The sequence below is a fragment of the Merops nubicus genome, unplaced genomic scaffold (assembly GCF_000691845.1).
Source record: "Merops nubicus isolate BGI_N331 unplaced genomic scaffold, ASM69184v1 scaffold1836, whole genome shotgun sequence".
Lineage (NCBI taxonomy): Eukaryota > Metazoa > Chordata > Aves > Coraciiformes > Meropidae > Merops > Merops nubicus.
Genome location: NW_008614130.1, coordinates 1 through 17,978, shown reverse-complemented (window position 1 = coordinate 17,978; position 17,978 = coordinate 1). Strand labels below are relative to the sequence as shown.

Here is a 17,978-nt window from a genome sequence, read left to right as displayed (position 1 = left end):
CTTTTGTGAAGGATTTCTATTGTTTCCATAAATAGGGCAGTCACAGGGCTTTACTCCCTCCTGAATTACTGTACTGGATTATCAGTTACTGGAAGGTCCAGCATACCTCTCTCTGTGATAATTTCTGTTTATCAGCCTGTTTGACTTTGGGACTATTAGCCAGCAGGTGACGCAGCTTCACATAACTCTTCCACAGCTTTTGGTATCTGAAGGACAAAAGGAGAAAACAAATATTTTGGTCAATACAACAAAAATCTTTCACCATTTGTCCTTATGAACACAAGAGCTGCTAATAATGCAACCACATACACGCAGATGGTCTACAAACATCTTTTTGCTCCAGAAAAAAAAAAAAATCTCAAAGCATTTTCCAAGAGAGGTGACAATGTCTCTGCAGTTGTTCCACCATGGATGACACAGCAGCAGAGAGGAGGTATGCAGTATGAGGTGAACAGCAAAGCTCAGGGCAGAACCCAGCTCGCCCAGATACCCATCCATCCTCTCCAAAGGGCCCCACATGCTGAAAAGACTTGCCCACAGCATAATATCTCAATTCAGGCAGGTGAAAACTCCCTGTTCTCCACAGGGTTTACTCATCTTTCACTGAAATGCACTAATAACCTTTCCCAAGAAGTGTCTCTCCTTGCTCTGGATGAAACATTTCTGTGAAGCACACGAGGAAGAGCTCTACAACTCATGTGCAACACAGTCATTCTCTGAACAGTGAAACAAGCTTTGTCCCCCACGGGTTTGTGCTGAATGGAAACAGCAAGTCAAGTTTTTTCTCTGGTTAGTGTATACTTAAGGTTTCTGTTTTTCTCCAGCCATCTAGCCTTTTCTTATTTTGGGGATGCCTAATTACACATGAACTTCAATAACAGAACCTTTTCCTTGGTGGGAGTCCCACTGTGACCTAACACAGATTTTCATAAGACTTGAAAGAACTTACTCCATCTGTAGACAACATCCCACTGTTACATTCTATTGCCATTGACCAACAGGTTCACAAGTTACTATGGGAGGAGTGACCAAAAGAGTCATGACATTGACCTTGTGTCCTTAGGAAATGAAGCCATCTCCAAAACAGTACCACCTCTGCAGTTTTAAACCAGACTTTTAATAGAAAGCAGGGAATTAGAGGACAGAGGGAAGAAGTTTACCCAAGTAACTTATTTTTTTTAATATCTACATTATAAAACAAGATCCTTCTAAGCACCAACTTAAAGCAGTGCTTTTATCAGGGAGTTACCACATGAGAGGCAAGGCAGTAAATGAAGCAGCAGGTTTTTACTATTTCATAATCTTCCCAGCATCCCACAGTCACAGGCACACAAATACAGCTTTTCTTAGTAGCATTTTTTCCCATAGCTATTTCTCTGCAACATTCCAGAATGTGTGCTCTCTGCCTCTAGAGATGCTGATATTTTTTGAGTCTATAAACACATCTGAAATTGTCAACCCATAGACTTTTCTTATGCTCTGTTCTCTGCATTTCTGCAATCTATTTCTGACAAACCCTTATCCAAACAAGAAAAATGAATTAATGGATAAATCAACCAACCAGAAAACAAACTCCATGAGGAGGTTTCAACCTAAAACCAAGAACCTGAAACTATGATCTACAATACATGTTTTACTATTAGTATTAACACGGGTGGAACAAGCTCTGTTATTGCAGTTAAGTTTGAGAATTAATAAACAGATTACAATAAGAAAAATTCTGTATTAGAACCTCATAAAGAAAAGACATGGTAGAGAAAAATCTTTTCTGGGCATTATTTTTTTCACACATGTACCAGACTTAAGACTGAGGCAAGCATGTCTTAATTCTGTAAGCAGCTCTGGAGAAAAAAAAAATAGTAATGGAAATTTTAAAGAAAGTTAAAACAAAAAAGCATGGGAAGAACAATCTTTGAATTTTTATACTGTTTTCAATGTAAGGTAATAGAACTTTAAAAATATTAAGAAATTTAGCATCAAAATAGAGCTGGTTCTTAATATTCTTTGGTCTAATTATTTTCTTTTCATGGATAAGAAAACTAAAGATGAGGACTTAAAGTTATGCTCAAAGCCAAAAGAAAATAAGTTATTATCTGGTTAAGCACTTGCTCTTCCCACTTCCCACCAAACTGAATTTTAAATTCTCAGCAAGCAGTTGTAAAAGAATAAGCCCATCATACATATGCATGTGAGCGTTTGGCCCTCAAAACTGCAGGTGGCATTCAGTGTTTTTAAACACTGGAGGAAAACGCGTGAGGACAAAGACAACCTTAACTCTACAGGCACAAGAGATGGGTTCTACACTGTCTGTCATCATTCTGAAAACACATCTCCAAATCACTGGAAAAGTTCCCTGAAATTGTCAGAAACTAAGAAAAGAACTGTGACCAAAATCCAGCCATGTTGTGCCACTACATGAATCCACAGTGAAACAGCATTTCTTGCTCTGACTGAAGCTCTGATTCCCTCTCCACTCCTTCACTACATTCCTCCCAATCTCTGTAAGGATATAAAAAGGTACAGAGAGAAGTAGCACAGATGCAACAGCTTCCAAGCTAGGGAACAGTACGTAGACTTGATCCTTCAAGGCACAGAGAAAGAGACAACAAAGTAGGATATGCAGGGTGCAAGACAGAGCAATGTAATAAAGAAAGCAAGCAGAAAATGGCTATATTCTTCATTATTAGATCGAAGACCTGAAAAGCATCTTAATAAATTATCAAGTAACAGCTCTGAAACAAAAGTCAGACTTTTTTCATATAATGCCCAACATTACTGGGGAATTGGTTACCTGGAATCTTCTCCCTGTCAGTGACATAAAAAGATTCTATCTGGGATTTGAGAAATTTAGAAAAGGAAGGTCCATTTAGGGCTGTTAAACAATTATCTAAATATATCCTGTTGCTTTAAAAGTCTGTGTGCTACAGACCTTTGGAAGCCTGGTGTCCTGGTTTGAGTTAGAAGAGAACTAATTCTGCTCAGTGATTTTTACTCTCCAGCTCAGTCAGAAAAGACTGCTTCTAGCAGTGATAATGCTTGATATTTAGAGTTCCCACCAAGGATTGGCAGTAGTGACAGTGATGCAACGGCAGTCAGGGGGGCTGGGTTCGATGCTGGTTTTGTATATATTTATTATTACTATTTCATTAAAGCTGTTCTAGCTTGCTTTTCTAACTTGTAAGTCACTCTCCCTCGTCCCCTTTCTCCTCCCATTTGGGAAGGGAGAGGGGTTAATAAAGGAAGTCTGTTATATGCCTAGTGGACTATAATAGGTGACCCTAAACCTTGACACTTGAGTAAGTATTTCTCCTTCTCTGCCTTCCTGTTACACTGTTCTCCAAAAACCCACAACTGGCCTCTCAGCAAAATAACATGGAGCTTGTGTCCAATGTTATAAGCACTAAGCATTGTGACTCAATTAAGCACAGAAATGAGCCCTAGTTAAGCCACAAATGACAACAGTAATGCACTTCTGAACGAAACATGGAAGGAAGAACATCTTACTGAGGATCTCCAGCATAACTGAGTTGAGCAGGTCGTATCCCAAAGTGGACAATAATGGGGAAAGTAATTACATCAGGATTGAACTGTTCACGGTCCAGTTGATCAATACGAACTGAGCTGGGTTTCTGGAAGAAAAAACAAAATATACCTAATTGACAACAGCTCCATGTAAGATTTATTGCCACTAGCCCATACTACCCAGGAATCATGAAGCAGCAGTATTCCAAGCTTATCAAAATACACATTAAACTAACTGTTAATATTAATATAAGTATTTGGCAATGACCATAACTGAAACAAAGTTAATTGACTTAGCCCTCTCAGCAAAAAGAGGAAGTCTTTTTATTTTCATTTTACAAGTTGGGAAATTTACAGTTTGATTATTTTGAGAACTTAAAGCAACTTTCTAAGGTCAAACATCACACTGGAAATAAAAATCAGGATTAGCATTCTGGCATCCACGCTCCCATGTGCCCGAGTAGTTTGCTAAGATCAGGTTCTCTCTCTAATTTTAGTTCTGTTCCTGATTTCCCAAAAGCAAGTGAAGCCATTCAATCACACTGACTAAACAGCATTAAAAATATATAAATAAATCTGTCACGCTACTCTTAGAAAAGGCTCCTAGGCTGATGTGCACAATGAGGAATACAGTCTTGTGTAATGAGGAGACTTTTGTCCTTTTTACACTTCAAAACGAGGCTTTTTATAGTTAGAAAGAATAGTGTAGAAGGAGGCGACTTTCGTTTCATCTCCAAAAACACAGAAAATGAGTAATTGCACATCACTGTAGAAGAAATGCTGTGTACAGAGCTCTCCATCACTTACCTAGCACATCTAAAAATTCAGTTGAAGGTGCAGATTGCCTCCAAGTAAATATTTTCTCCATTACCTGGCAAGCTGCTTTGTTATGTGCCCTGCCCACTCCCCACTTCGCAATCAGACGGATGAGGCCAAAATTTTCTGCTTATCTAAGGTTTCAGAAAAAGGGCATTACTTCTAGTTAGCTGCATCTCAAAACTTCTAATTTAGTATTATGAATTTCTCAAAGATGAGTTTAGTTACAGAAACAGCTCTCACCATTCTTTTCACGAAACATTAAAAAAAGTGTCAAGAACAAAGATTTCACCCTTACAACCACCCTGGCAGAACTGTTCAGAGGAATCATTTTCTGCATGGATAAGCAAAGCCAATCCTATAAATAAAGGTAAGCCTCATCAGGTGGCCACATTTCCAATCTATTCTAGAAAACCAAAAACTTACTTAAAACTTTGACATTCAGATAGATGCATGTTTTCCAAGGGAAAAATGCTCAGAATCCCTTTGGACACGATGACTGAACACAAAGTTAATTTCCCCAACCCAAAAAAAGAAAAAAATAAAAAATAAGTTAGCTCATGCTACCAGGTTTTTTAAAAAAATGAAAATAGAAGAAGAGAAAAGGTTTTCCCCATAGCACTTCCAATAAAAAGTGGTTAGGACTACAAAATCTCATTAAAAACATGAAGAGGATTTGTAGCAGGCAGAATGTTGTTCTCCAGATCAGAGCTTGGTCCTGAAATACAAGTTTATCTAGTTTTGTGGGGCTTGTACGAAGCCAGTTGGAAAAGTTTTTACCTTCACAAGACTTGTTCATTAAAAAAAGAGGAACTCCCACCATTAAAAAAGAGGAACCTCTCACATACCCACTCCCCTCAAAAAAGCAGTCTTGCTACCCAACAACTCCTCTGAGAGCTAAGGCAGCAAAAATAAAAGAAATTCTAAAAGAACAGAGGCCCATCATCTCTTTTTCCTACTCCAAACCTCATCAATCAAGGCTTTGCTGATATGAGAAGACACGATAAGATTGCACACAGATTTACATTAAAACACATATACATTTGTACTAGTAAGAAAGGCAGCAACATTTTAGAAAGAGTGAAGTATTAAAGGGGATTAAAAATTGTGAACCTTTAAATCTATTCCAACACAGTTTCACTGAACTAATGAAACACTAGGAATTTAAATGGTTTTAAAGACTTCTGAATTATTGCTTATTGTTTAAGTATATGGGAATGATAAGTCTATCAAAAATTTTTCCCTCCTTCATCGTGCAGATGTACACCTCACTTTATATTTAAAAAAAAACCATATATAAAACCTAGATCTGCTCACGAGAGGGATTATTATTTCTGAAGTGATGTTGTGGAAGAAAGTAACAAAATAAATGTTAGTGCTTTTACTTTGTTGTGTCAGCTGGATAAAATTGAAGAGCTGTCATTTTCCAAAACAGTTTCACATTGTCTCTGTAACAGAACTGTTCTTCTAACATTGTAAAATGCATAGAAAATACTTTCATACTCAATAGAATGTGCTGCAATGAACAGAAAAAAATCCAAAACTAAGACGAAAGTCATTGCAATGTTCTTGAGAGAAAAAACATGTTCTAATGACAGCATTATAACATGGCAGCTTTTCAAAGTACTGCAGATTCCTTTTATGCTTACAGATTTTGATGTCCACACACATCTCTAAAAAACATTGTCTTCTTGTAGAATGCCAAGTCTGCCAGTAAAAATCACACAAAATCTCAGAAGTAGCACTACCACTGCCTTGTGCATGCAAACATTTACAGCTCAGTGACACAAGGATGGGGCATACAGGCATTCCTTTATGCTAAACAAAAAGACAAGTTTTCAGCCAGGATAAATGATCCTGCCCAAATTACGATTAGCTTATAAAGTAGTTCAGATGTAATTCTGCCATATTTAAAAATATTAATTTCAAGAATATATTTAGGAAGTCATCCGTGCTGTGGTTTGGAGACAAGTTTTTCACTTAGCAAACTAGTTTTCCCCTTAGGTGTGATACCAAGTCACATTTTTTCTGCAGAAGCTAAGAAGTTGAGCTGTGAGCAAAGGAGGAAAATGAATTTAGAGAAAGAAAAGTATTACAACTGAGAAAACTTTATGGCAGTCTAAAATACTAGGTCCAAAATATGCCTCTACTACTGAGATATCATTTCACAATACTGACCAAACCACAGAAACAGAATCCTGTAGCTTTTAGTGGACATCATCTATTCCTGTGACCCACATTTCTAAGAGTGTTAGTCAGAAAAATGGGCTAAATTCACATAAACACTGGAGTTGAAAGTCTGTGTTCACAGAATATATGCTTTATAATAGTAATTGTTCCAAAAATAATAAGGCCATAGGGGTTTCAAGCTTAGCACTGAAAATTAATGGATGTATTCATTAACGTACACAAAATTCCTCAATGTGAGAGCAACGTAGAAACAATGTGGAAAAAAAACCCACAAAGGCAAACCCCACCTTTTCCATATTCAGGGCAGAATCTGGAGAGAGCACTTTAAATAGAGCTAGGATGTCAAAAGAGGAAGATGAAAGAAAGTAGCAAATAGTAACTAATTTGCTGGTCTTGGGTAAGGGAAAAGAGAATGAGATCACACAAAGACTGTCTGAGAAAATAAGAAAGCAGAGGAGCAAACTACAGTTTCACGTACATAAAACATAGCTGTTCCTCTTAATGCCCAGATTGACACAGAGCTCATCTGGAAATCTGCCCTTCAGTAGAACAGCAGTGGGTGCAACTCTTCCCGGGGTTGTAATGAGTCAGTGAACTGTTCCTATAGCAATCTGCAACTGTCACTGCTCATTTTCACCTTTCCAATTCAGCCTGTAGCAAATTCCTTGAAACAAGACATGTACATGTCATTGGGTTGTTCATAAATCAGAATTATTTGCTCTACCATGCCAGGGCTGGTAACGATCATCCCTTTGCATTCTTCTGCATATTTCTGCCATTCCAGTTCTTCCCACTGAAGCATATTGGCAATCTCCTCTTCAGGCACCAGAGCTTTATTGCATCGTAACAAGTACAGAAGGATCTGATGCATTGAGAGCACTTCTTTTCCTCCATCTTAAAAACATAAATAAATAAAACACATTTCAGATATTCACTCCTAAAACACAAGCAAAAGGGAAAACGGGCAGAACACAGGAAATCTTTGGATGAGCAAAGTAAAACGCAAAATCTTTAAGTGGCTTGACAAATGTGAAGGCAAATGTTTTATTGATGAATACTGCACAAACACTTTGTGGAACTGGAAGCACTAATGACAATGGTAGCAAGAGCAACAGTTCCATCACACTGTGAAGCTGAAGTTTCCAAATTGCCTTAAAAAACTTTAAAATGAGTAGGCAGAACAGACAGTTGCATTGTCCAGTTACATCTTCCTTTTCAAACTTTAATAATTATTTTTACAACGGTAGTTAAAAAGCCTTTAGGCATTTATACAGATTTTAAAAAGAACACTCAAAATTTTATGGGATACTTCTGGATGAGTGTAGCAAGTTCTCCTTGCATTTTAAACTCATATTTAGTGCTTACATGCTGTATCTGCAGTAATAAAGACTAAAGAGCCTTATGCTGTCTTCAACCACTAAATGACTCAAGGACACGTGGAAACTGCTAAATACATATAAGTATAGAATTGTCCTGGTTGGAAAAGAACTTTAAGATCATCAAGTCCATTAACCCACCACTGCCAGGTCCACGATAAAGCAATGTCACTAAGCACCACATCTACAAATCCTTTAAATCCTCCCAGGGGTGGTGACTCCACACTTCCCCAGGCAGCCTTTTCTATCCAGTGCTTTACAACCCTCTCAGTGAAGAAATTTTTTCTAATATCTGATCTAAACCTTCCCTGGTGTAACTTGAGGCCACTTGATCTTGTCCTATTGCTTGTTACATGTGAAAGCAGACTAACCTCCACCTTGCTATAACCTCCTTTCAGGTACTTGTAGGAAGCAAGAAGGTGTCCCCTCAGCCTCCTTTTCTTCAGGCTAAACAAAACCAGTTCCCTCAGCTGCTCCTCATAATATTTGTTCTCCAGACCCTTCACCAACTTTGTTGCCAGCCTTATGCTGTCTTCAACCACTAAATGACTCAGGGACACATGGAAACTGCTAAATACATATAAGTATAGAATTGTCCTGCTTGGAAAAGAACTTTAAGATCATCAAGTCCATTAACCCACCACTGCCAGGTCCACGATAAAGCAATGTCACTAAGCACCACATCTACAAATCCTTTAAATCCTCCCAGGGGTGGTGACTCCACCACTTCCCCAGGCAGCCTTTTCTATCCAGTGCTTTACAACCCTCTCAGTGAAGAAATTTTTTCTAATATCTGATCTAAACCTTCCCTGGTGTAACTTGAGGCCACTTGATCTTGTCCTATTGCTTGTTACATGTGAAAGCAGACTAACCTCCACCTTGCTATAACCTCCTTTCAGGTACTTGTAGGAAGCAAGAAGGTGTCCCCTCAGCCTCCTTTTCTTCAGGCTAAACAAAACCAGTTCCCTCAGCTGCTCCTCATAATATTTGTTCTCCACACCCTTCACCAACTTTGTTGCCCTTCTTTGGATAAGCTCCAGCATCTTTCTTGTAGTGAGAGCCCCAAAACAGAACCCAGTATTCAATGTGCAGCATCACCAGTACAGAGGGACAATCACTCGCCAGTCTTGCTGGCCACACTGTTTCTGATACAAGCCAGGATGCTGTTGGCCTTCTTAGGCACCTGAGCACACTGTTGGCTTATATTCAGCCAGCTGTCAACCAATATCCCCAGGTCCTTTTTTGTCAGGCAGCTTCCAACCACTCTTCCCCAAGCCTGCAGAACTGCCTGGGGTTATTGTGATCTGGCACTTGGCCTTGTTGAACATCATATCATTGACCTCAGCTCCTCCATCCAGCCTGTTGCCTCCAAAGAGCCTAGTACACATGCACCCCAGACCCCAGAAAACATGCACAACAAAGACTGCTTCTAACAAGGGAGAGACAGTATAATAAACATCTGGCTGGCTCCAGGTAGCTAGTTACACATGTGAAGATGAAGACAGGAAAGATGAGCGACGGTACTGACAGACTACCACTCTGAAGACACTGACTATTCAAATTCATTATATCTGCTCACAGGAGTAAAAAGATAGCCACATCACTACAGTGCTTTAATTTTGACACACTTCCCTCTGACCCCCTCCAGCAACAGGGTGTTAATCTGTAGGTATGAAGGCATCTTCAAGTTTCATCCACACAGCACAAATGCTGAATTCCCTTCCCAAGAGAGCAGGAGCAAGCTGGTCCTGCCACTGAGTACTTCCCCTCTGTCAGCAGACACACACACACACAAAAAGGAATGGAGGAAAGTAAAACCTTAGAGCAACGTGGGGGATGATGCCAGAGCACACAGGAATGGGACCCCAGGCACAGGGGAAGTCTCACAGAACTGCTGCCTAAGAGCAGGGTTGTGTACCATGATGTTCTTTACATGACACGCAAGGGAACAAGAGCTTCTCTTACTTCAGCTGGAATTACAGCACTATGGTACAGAAAAGATGAAAGGGAATGATATAACTTGGCCTCTTAGAACAATTAACTTCATTTAAACTCCAAGAAGGAATATTAAATGGGGAAAATATACCCCAAACCCCATTGGAAACAGAATACTTCTAAATAGCTACAGAGGCAGGTTTTTAAACGTGCAGTTTTCCTTCAATTAAAATGAAGACTCAGTTTACAAGATGTTTTTACTTTATCAAGAACTAGATTATCCTGTTATGCAGGAGTTAGCCCATGTACAACTATCACCAAAATATACACGATCCTGAAGATCATGTAGAGGAAAGGTATAGGTTGCTATAGGCAGCTGTGCTGAACAGCCTTTCCTGTGTCAGACATACAGGACCTGGGACCTCAAATGTTTTTTTTAAGTCTTTTACTCTCTTAATATATTTATTGACAGAAAATTGTATTACAATGACTAGAATACAATAACTATTCCACATGCTATTCATCCCTGGCACAGCCCAGTATGATCAGCTCAAAGCTCAGAGCTACCCACAGCCTAAGAAATCAACACAGAAAATCTGACAGCTCAAACCTCACAGTTTTAGACCATGTTAGAAAAAATAAGAAAGAAAGAAAGAAAAGTAGAGGAGATAGGAAATCAACAATTAATTTCTGTCTCTAAAGAGACAGTAGATGGACATGTGGAGATCTGTTACACCAATACCTGTTCTTCGAATAGACATATATAATGTTCTGCAAACATATTCTGGAAACTAAAAATCCCCAAGGACATCTGAGAAAACAATCAATACAAAATGCACATGTGATCTAAAAAATATCTGTCATAAAGATGCTAAAAGGCAACTATATATACAGAAATATCAGGATAAAGATTTTTAAAAACGAGTTAGAAGGCTGAGAACCTTACAGAGGAAGTGCACAAGAACACAAGTTACAGAGTTATCTCTTCCTGCCAGTCAACAGGGCAGCATTGCAGAAAGAGCTGACTTCTAAAGTAAAATACACCAAATCAGAATATAAACCCCCAAACTAATAGGAAAACACCCTCAAGCTACACAAACCAGGCAGGTCAAACTTGTTTTCATTTTGTGATGAGGTCAAGTTAATCAGCCACATGTGGCTTGATGGCTTATTTTGTAAATTGCTTCAGCAGAACCAAATCAATGTTTGCTAGCAAGTCTCAGAGCTCTGCTTCTGATTGAACAGTGTTGTGCATCCAGGAAGGAACAACAATTAGAAATATAGTCATCTAGCCATCAGTACTCTGCACAGTAACGAGCCAAACGTCATTTAGCTACAGCTATAATTAATATCCTAACTAAGTTTCAAAGCCCAGAGCAGAGAGCACCTCCAGGCCACAGCCCTCTTGATGAAGATTGTTCCATGTTTCATCTGCACCCTTGGTCCAGCAGCTGAAACACATCCTCCTGTCCAACACAACCCTTCCAGAGCAATCACTGGCTGGATCTCAGCAGGACACATTTGCAATGGAGCCATGACATTTATAACAACTGAAAATCTGTCCTAGTATCTTAGGATGTGCTAAATGCCTGCATAAGCTGTTCACTCAAAATGAGCATAATGCTACACACTGAAGCTTGTCCTTGGCTGGCGGGCTAAGGTTGAATTGCACTGGAATGGTGTTTTTCTCTCTTCCACAGTCTGCTGCAAGGTCTAAGCTTGCAGTAAGCTAAAGAAAAAGATAACCAATCAGAACAACACGGGCTCGAGGGTGCCAATCATGCTGACCCTCAAATCTGGACATCAAGAATTTTAATACAATCACATGGTATCCTGAAGAGCAGATGGGACAAAATTCAGTTTTATAATTGAGATTAGATAATAACACTCCTCAAATGTCATATCTCCATCGAAGGCACAACAAGGATGACCCAGAACTGCCTGAAATCACCATGACATAGACAAAAGCTGGAAGCAAGACATTGCCTGCCCATCTGAATCCCCATTTTGAGTAAATCTGCTGCCAACAAGCACTAAAGACTTCAGATGGAAGCATCAGGTCTCTACACTGACTGAACTATTTGACTTGTAATAAGTTTTCTGAGTTTTGGGTTTGGGGGATTTTTGAGTGTGTTTTGGGGTGAAACTGTTGGTTTTGTGTTTTTTTGTTTGACTTCCATAAAGCTATAAAATACAAATATTACCTGGAAGAAATCTCACAAATCGTGGCATGAAGTGAAATCTGGGGCAGCAAACAGAGTCATTGTCAAGTGAAGGACCTTAAATATGGAAAAAAAGAAAACACAGAAAATTTATGAACAGCAACATATTTATTTGCAAAACAAAAAAAAAAATGCAACCCTGCCACAGATGAAATCAATTAGTGGTGATTACATTTGATAGGGCCTAAGTTTCAACCAGAAAAGTTAAAAAATGTACAGCAGAGGAATAGAGTAACAACTCTATTTACATGACAATTTCAAAGAAAGCTAAAATAACTTGAAAAGAATCTAGCAAAACCACCATAGTTTTATTTAAAACAGTGATTCTGGAAAAAAAAAAGTATTATAGGATTAATTCACTTAACCCTTCCAGATGTAAGCATTAGTTTATTAGTCCCTCTTGATTAGTGGTGGGGTTTTTTTGCTACAATAATGAAGATAACAAGGAAATTTCAATGATGCTATTTTGTGTTTTCTTCATTTCCTATTTCATCATCCCATGTTTTGCATGAAACAAAAACAAAACCATGAAGTACCCAGTGTTAAAAAAGAAAGGACAATCACAACCAGTGATACAAAAAATAACACTGATACTAAAACACATTGAGGATCAAACCAAAGAAGGCTACACAAAGCATATGAAACTTGTATGCTCTGTTCTTGAATGGCAGAAAGTGCAGAGCACACCTCCACAGACGAAGTCAAGACACCAAAACACACCTACAGATTCTGAAAGGAAATTCTTTTGATATTCCTGGTGTTCTTTTGGACCACGGTAAGGATCATCCCTGAAATTCTCCCTTTTTGCAGTCTTCACAGAAACATATATTTTCATCTTGTCAAGCCAAAAGCATTCAGCTATAATGATATGTTATCCCTCTATGGCTGTCTATGACACTGCTTTGTAAGTTGACTGTACAGGAATCCTGTATGACTAACTTGTTTGCTAGCTTATAAAAACAGACATAATAGTTTACCCGACACTGTGGCTCTCAAGAAATCACGTACATCTGCCTTAAAAAACACACAATAATATTTACTGCTTGATTAAATGTTTGGGACTAAAAAGAAATTTAGTTTATCTGCAAGCATACACTGCCAAGTTTGTGTATTTTAATTGCTACAGCCCACACTAATGAACTCTAATATATTTCATCTTCTTGAAGAACAAAGTGGAAGTTTGTTCCTTTCACATAAACCAGCATTTGACTTTGTTCTTTTGATGTCCCTCCCTACTTTTTTCTTTTTAAACCAAAGAACATAATGAAATAGAGTCCTTTTTACAGAAGCTGCAATTAGTTGGGTTTTTTTTTTTAGGTTATTTTTTCCCCTAAATAGAAGTTACCTTTAAGATTCCAGTCATAGAGCTCCAAAATATCTTTGAATAGATAGGAAGAGAAGAGTTCAAGACCTCTCACACAAAAATTCTGGGGAAAGAAAAAAATAAAACAGAATTATTATTACATAATACTGTAATACAAATAATGACACTACATATATTTAAATAGAACAATGGAAAAAAAAATAGTGCCTTCCTATTTGCCAGCTGCTAAACACTGGGCTTTGGAAACTGCACCAACATATTTGTAATCATCGACTGCAACATAACACAGGGATCTCTTCAGAAAGTAGTGTCAAGAAAGCATTGTAATGCAGACTTTTTAGTCAATGTCAAAATCAATACTATAGGCAGAAATGATAAATCTGAGATAGTTCTCCATGCACTAAACTCCTTTCCCCTGAGTAAGCTAAGCAGATGACATTTCTGAGAATAATCTTTCTCGTAACTCACTTTCTCCTACATGTTCATATTAAAAAGCTTATAAATCACCATCTGTGATATCAGGATCACTTCCATAGCAGTGTATCAGTACAACACCAACTGAAGAGTTTGACCTCAAGAGTCAATAAGAAAGAAGAGGAAAAAATAATAAATAAATAAATAAATAAATAAGAATGAGACTGTTCTCATCCAGTGGGGAAGCAGCTCCTGTGAAACAAAGAGCCTTCATTCCGGAATGAAAGAAGTTAAAAGGTCTTCCTTAATGAACAAAATCAGGACAGGTTGATATAAATTGTATGTGTAAGCTACTGGCTATAAATTCCAAACCCAGCAGCGCAATCTCTTTCACAAGAACGCATTAGTAAAGAGCTGCAAATAGTGCTGTAGCCAATTGACCAGGAGTCCAAGAAAATGTCAAATTCTCTATTTGGCTTGGTGGCCATTTGATGTTTTAGAACAAGATTTGGAGACAACATAGCAGATGCAGTAACAAGAAATTAATTGCCTTGAACACATTAATCTTGCTGAGGAATTTCAGGGTTATTGCATATACTTAGATGCTGTTGAGCAACAAAGAGAGATAACTAGAAAGAAAAATGTAAATATATGTGACTAAATTAAACACTGATCCTATCTTTGTAGTTAATATGCAGGGGTGTTTCTGTACCTACACATGCTGTTCTGCTGCAGCTATTTACTTCACTAACTGGCTTCACCAGGACTAATTTGCAGTAAAAAAAAAAAAAAAAAAAGAGATTATGAACTGAATGTTCTTTGTTTGTATCCACTGGAAATTTGTTTTGGCAACAGCTTATATTAAATACTGATAAGCAATCTTGAGAGGTTCAAACTCATGACTGAGTTTCAGCTCTGCCACTGACTTAGGTGGTCCTGGCAAACCAGCACTTCTATATGCCTTAATTTTTGTCATCCATAAAAGAAAGATGTCTAACAGCTTACAGACAAGAATACCTGACATATATTACATATAACTTAAAATGAAAAGAAGCTATGGATATAAGCACTTCTTACTATTTGATTTTAATATATGATAGTCTAGGTAAATGGATTTATGCTAGTCCCTGTGAGTGCAAGTTCCTCTTCAGCCATTTGTTCAGAACACAGCCTGTCTGTTAGAGACTTCACAAGATGGGATTCTTAAGAGTTTAATCCATTAAGCACATCAACAACTCATTACCCACTCTGACATTATGACTAATTATCCTTCTTACCTCAGGCATCATCTCCTCAATGAAATGAATTGTATAGTCAATGTTAAATCTGATTACTTTACATAGAGGAATCTGGAAGGAAAATAGAAATTCAGCACTGAAAACGTTACAGCATCAAATGTACACTTAATACAATTTTGTATGCAAAGGTATTACTGTCTGAAAGCTGAAGAGGGCTCTTACTGTAACAGCTGTGCTGGGGGACCATGAAAAGACAGGAACAAGAGCACATGCAAGGGAAGGAACACTCCTAACCTCCACCTCTGTAACAACACAGGGCTGACAGGAGGGATGGGTAAAGTAAGATTAAATATTGCCATCTACTGGAGAAGTTTTGTTTAAAAGAAAAAGCAAAGCTCAGTAAATCTCCATCTTACCTCCCTTCTGTATTTGGAACTGAGTTCAGTGGTGACACAAGGTGTCAGATCGATACCGTGACCCGAGGGCAGATGTTTCAGCACACTGCCAGTTCTTAGCTATCCGTCTTATATATGGCTTTAGGTCATAGCAACACAATGTAAGAACCTCAGGATAAATTTATAGGTTTATACTAATTTCACCCAATAAATATTTGCAGAAACAGTAGGACAAACAGCTAACTCCTTTTTTTCACCTTTGAAAAACAGTTAATTTGCTCACTACTGCTGAAGGTGTTTTTTAAAATGGGATTTTTTTAAAGCAAACTCACTAAATTTCTAAAGGACTACAGAAATGCCTAATCCTACCCTAGACATCTACAGCTCTTAGCAAGAATTACTATACACTGGCCTTGGAAGTGTGAAAGAATCTCAGAACCACTCAATGGTCTGGGAAAGTGAGGCAACCCAAGGTTACTTTGCACTGATTACCACACAAATACCTGAACAGTGCTAGGGCTGCACAGAAACCTACAGAATTAACACAGGCAAAATATTCTGCTTGCACCTCCTTGCAGCCCACCATCAAACATTTCACTATCTGACTAAAAAAAAAAAAATCTGTTGATATCTACAGGATAAACTAAGGAGCTACACTGACCAACCATCCAAAATATTTCATTTCCTACAATGTGATACATTATTATATGTGAATACAAAAATTAAAAAAACTTAGAAGTCAAAAGTCTGATTTAGAATCTGAGGAGAGTAAAACCTGTCACAGTGAAATCAGCAAGGCTTTCAAATACCAACATACAAAAATACACAGAACATTTGCTTACTTTCTAACATGTAAATTCAACCAGGGGGGGATATTCTGATTCAGAAACTCAGTAATCTGGGGTATTTTTCTGTGCCTTATGAGGAGCAGCTGAGGGAACTGGGGTGGTTTAGTGTAAAGAAGAGGAGGCTGAGGGGAGACCTTATTGCTCTCTTCAACTACCTGCAAGAAGGTTGTAGCAAGGTGGGTGTTGGCCTCCTCTCACCTGCCACAATTTACAGGACAGGAGGAAATGGTATTAAGTTACACCAGGGGAGGTTCAGGTTAGACATTAGGAAAAACCTCTGCACTGAAAGGGTGATCAAGAACTGGAACAGGCTGCCCAGGGAAGTGGTGGAATCACCACCCCTGGATGTATTTAAAAGCCATCTAGACAGGATGCTCAGGGATATGGTGTAGAAGTTTCCTGGTAGAGTTAGATAATGGTTGGACTCAATGACCTTAAAGGTACTTTGCAACCATAGCAATTCTGTGATTCTGTACTGAACAGAAAATGAGTGACTTAGAGAAGTGAACATGACCAAAATCTCCATGAATTAGAGTGCTGTGTAAGCAAGCAAACATGTGACTGATACCGTAAAATTGTTCAGCTAGTTAAGAAAGAAAGTTATAACTTCTGACTGAACTAATCATTCTCCCTAATATCTGACCTGCTGACTTATTACTAACAGTAATAAAAGTAGTAGGACTTCTATGAGTGTACAAAGCTAAAATTTCAAATGACACAAATTTGATTCCTTTGAAGTTGTTGGTGTTTGAATCTCTGTTTTTGCTACCCTTTGCCAAGCTTTTCTCAAATATGTTCCAAAATGCCTCTCAAACAGCAGTTTTTACACTGCCAAAAATCACCTCAAGGCAGCAAGACTCCTTCCAAAGGCCTAATGTGTTAGTAACAGGAACTGACAATACAATGTTGCTGTGTATTCAACTTTGTAGAAAAGTAATCATTTGCTGCTGATCACTTCCCCTATCTGAAATGAGGAAAAACTCACATGATTTACAGGAAGACTAAGCTCAATGTCTTCACCAACTACTCATGTCAGACAAGAAGAGTTTTCTTTGTTCTCTGTATGTTAAAGATTTCCACAACTCTCTGCCTTGCTGTCATGCAGTAGACACAAAAATCACAAAGGTAAGGTGGTCTCTTTATCTTTCTAAAGGGAGTGAAATAAAACTGTTCCATTTTGCTTGTTTGCAAAGTGAAAATGTCACCCCTTGGGGCAAACCTGCCTTGAACACCAAGGCTGAGTTAATGCTACAAGCCAGGGGTGCTTCACATCATCTACACCACAGGCTGAGTTCCACTCTCACTGGCTTCTTGTCTACAAGAGTCCCTTCCCCTGCTCACCAAAAGGGCAGGGCTAGCTTATATATTATGTAAGCAACCTGTCAGGGGGACGGGGGGAAGCCACTGTCTTCTCAGTGCCTTTAAGTCTTGTACTGATAACTGAGTTTTGGCGTTGGTGATGTAGCTAGTAACAGGCCTAAAATCAAGGGAAAAAACCACACGGTACAGGCATCTGAAAAAAAGTTCTTGAAATAGCAACATACTAAAAATTCTTTGATTGCGCAGAAATTAAGTATTTTCATGTCTTTCGTTCAAATATGGCTAAGTCTGCTTATATTGGAAAAGCAGGGCAGTCAGGTACCATCCACGTAGTTTTCTTGTTATGTTTGCTTTCACAGAATCACAGAATGTCAGGGG

At 38.4% G+C, this 17,978-nt stretch overlaps 1 protein-coding gene across 1 annotated transcript in view; it reads right to left on the bottom strand.

Annotated features, from left to right (window-relative positions):
* DROSHA (drosha, ribonuclease type III) overlaps positions 1–15,148 on the bottom strand; it is a gene marked incomplete at its 5' end in the record, with an annotated part of 52,076 nt that extends 36,928 nt beyond the window's left edge. The window contains 6 exons of the mRNA XM_008942095.1: positions 107–206; positions 3,505–3,629; positions 7,253–7,422; positions 12,044–12,118; positions 13,407–13,488; positions 15,077–15,148. Coding sequence (XP_008940343.1) covers positions 107–206; positions 3,505–3,629; positions 7,253–7,422; positions 12,044–12,118; positions 13,407–13,488; positions 15,077–15,148 — 624 coding nt within the window. The remainder of the gene's footprint in view (positions 1–106; positions 207–3,504; positions 3,630–7,252; positions 7,423–12,043; positions 12,119–13,406; positions 13,489–15,076) is intronic.
* Between the last annotated feature and the right edge of the window lie 2,830 nt (positions 15,149–17,978).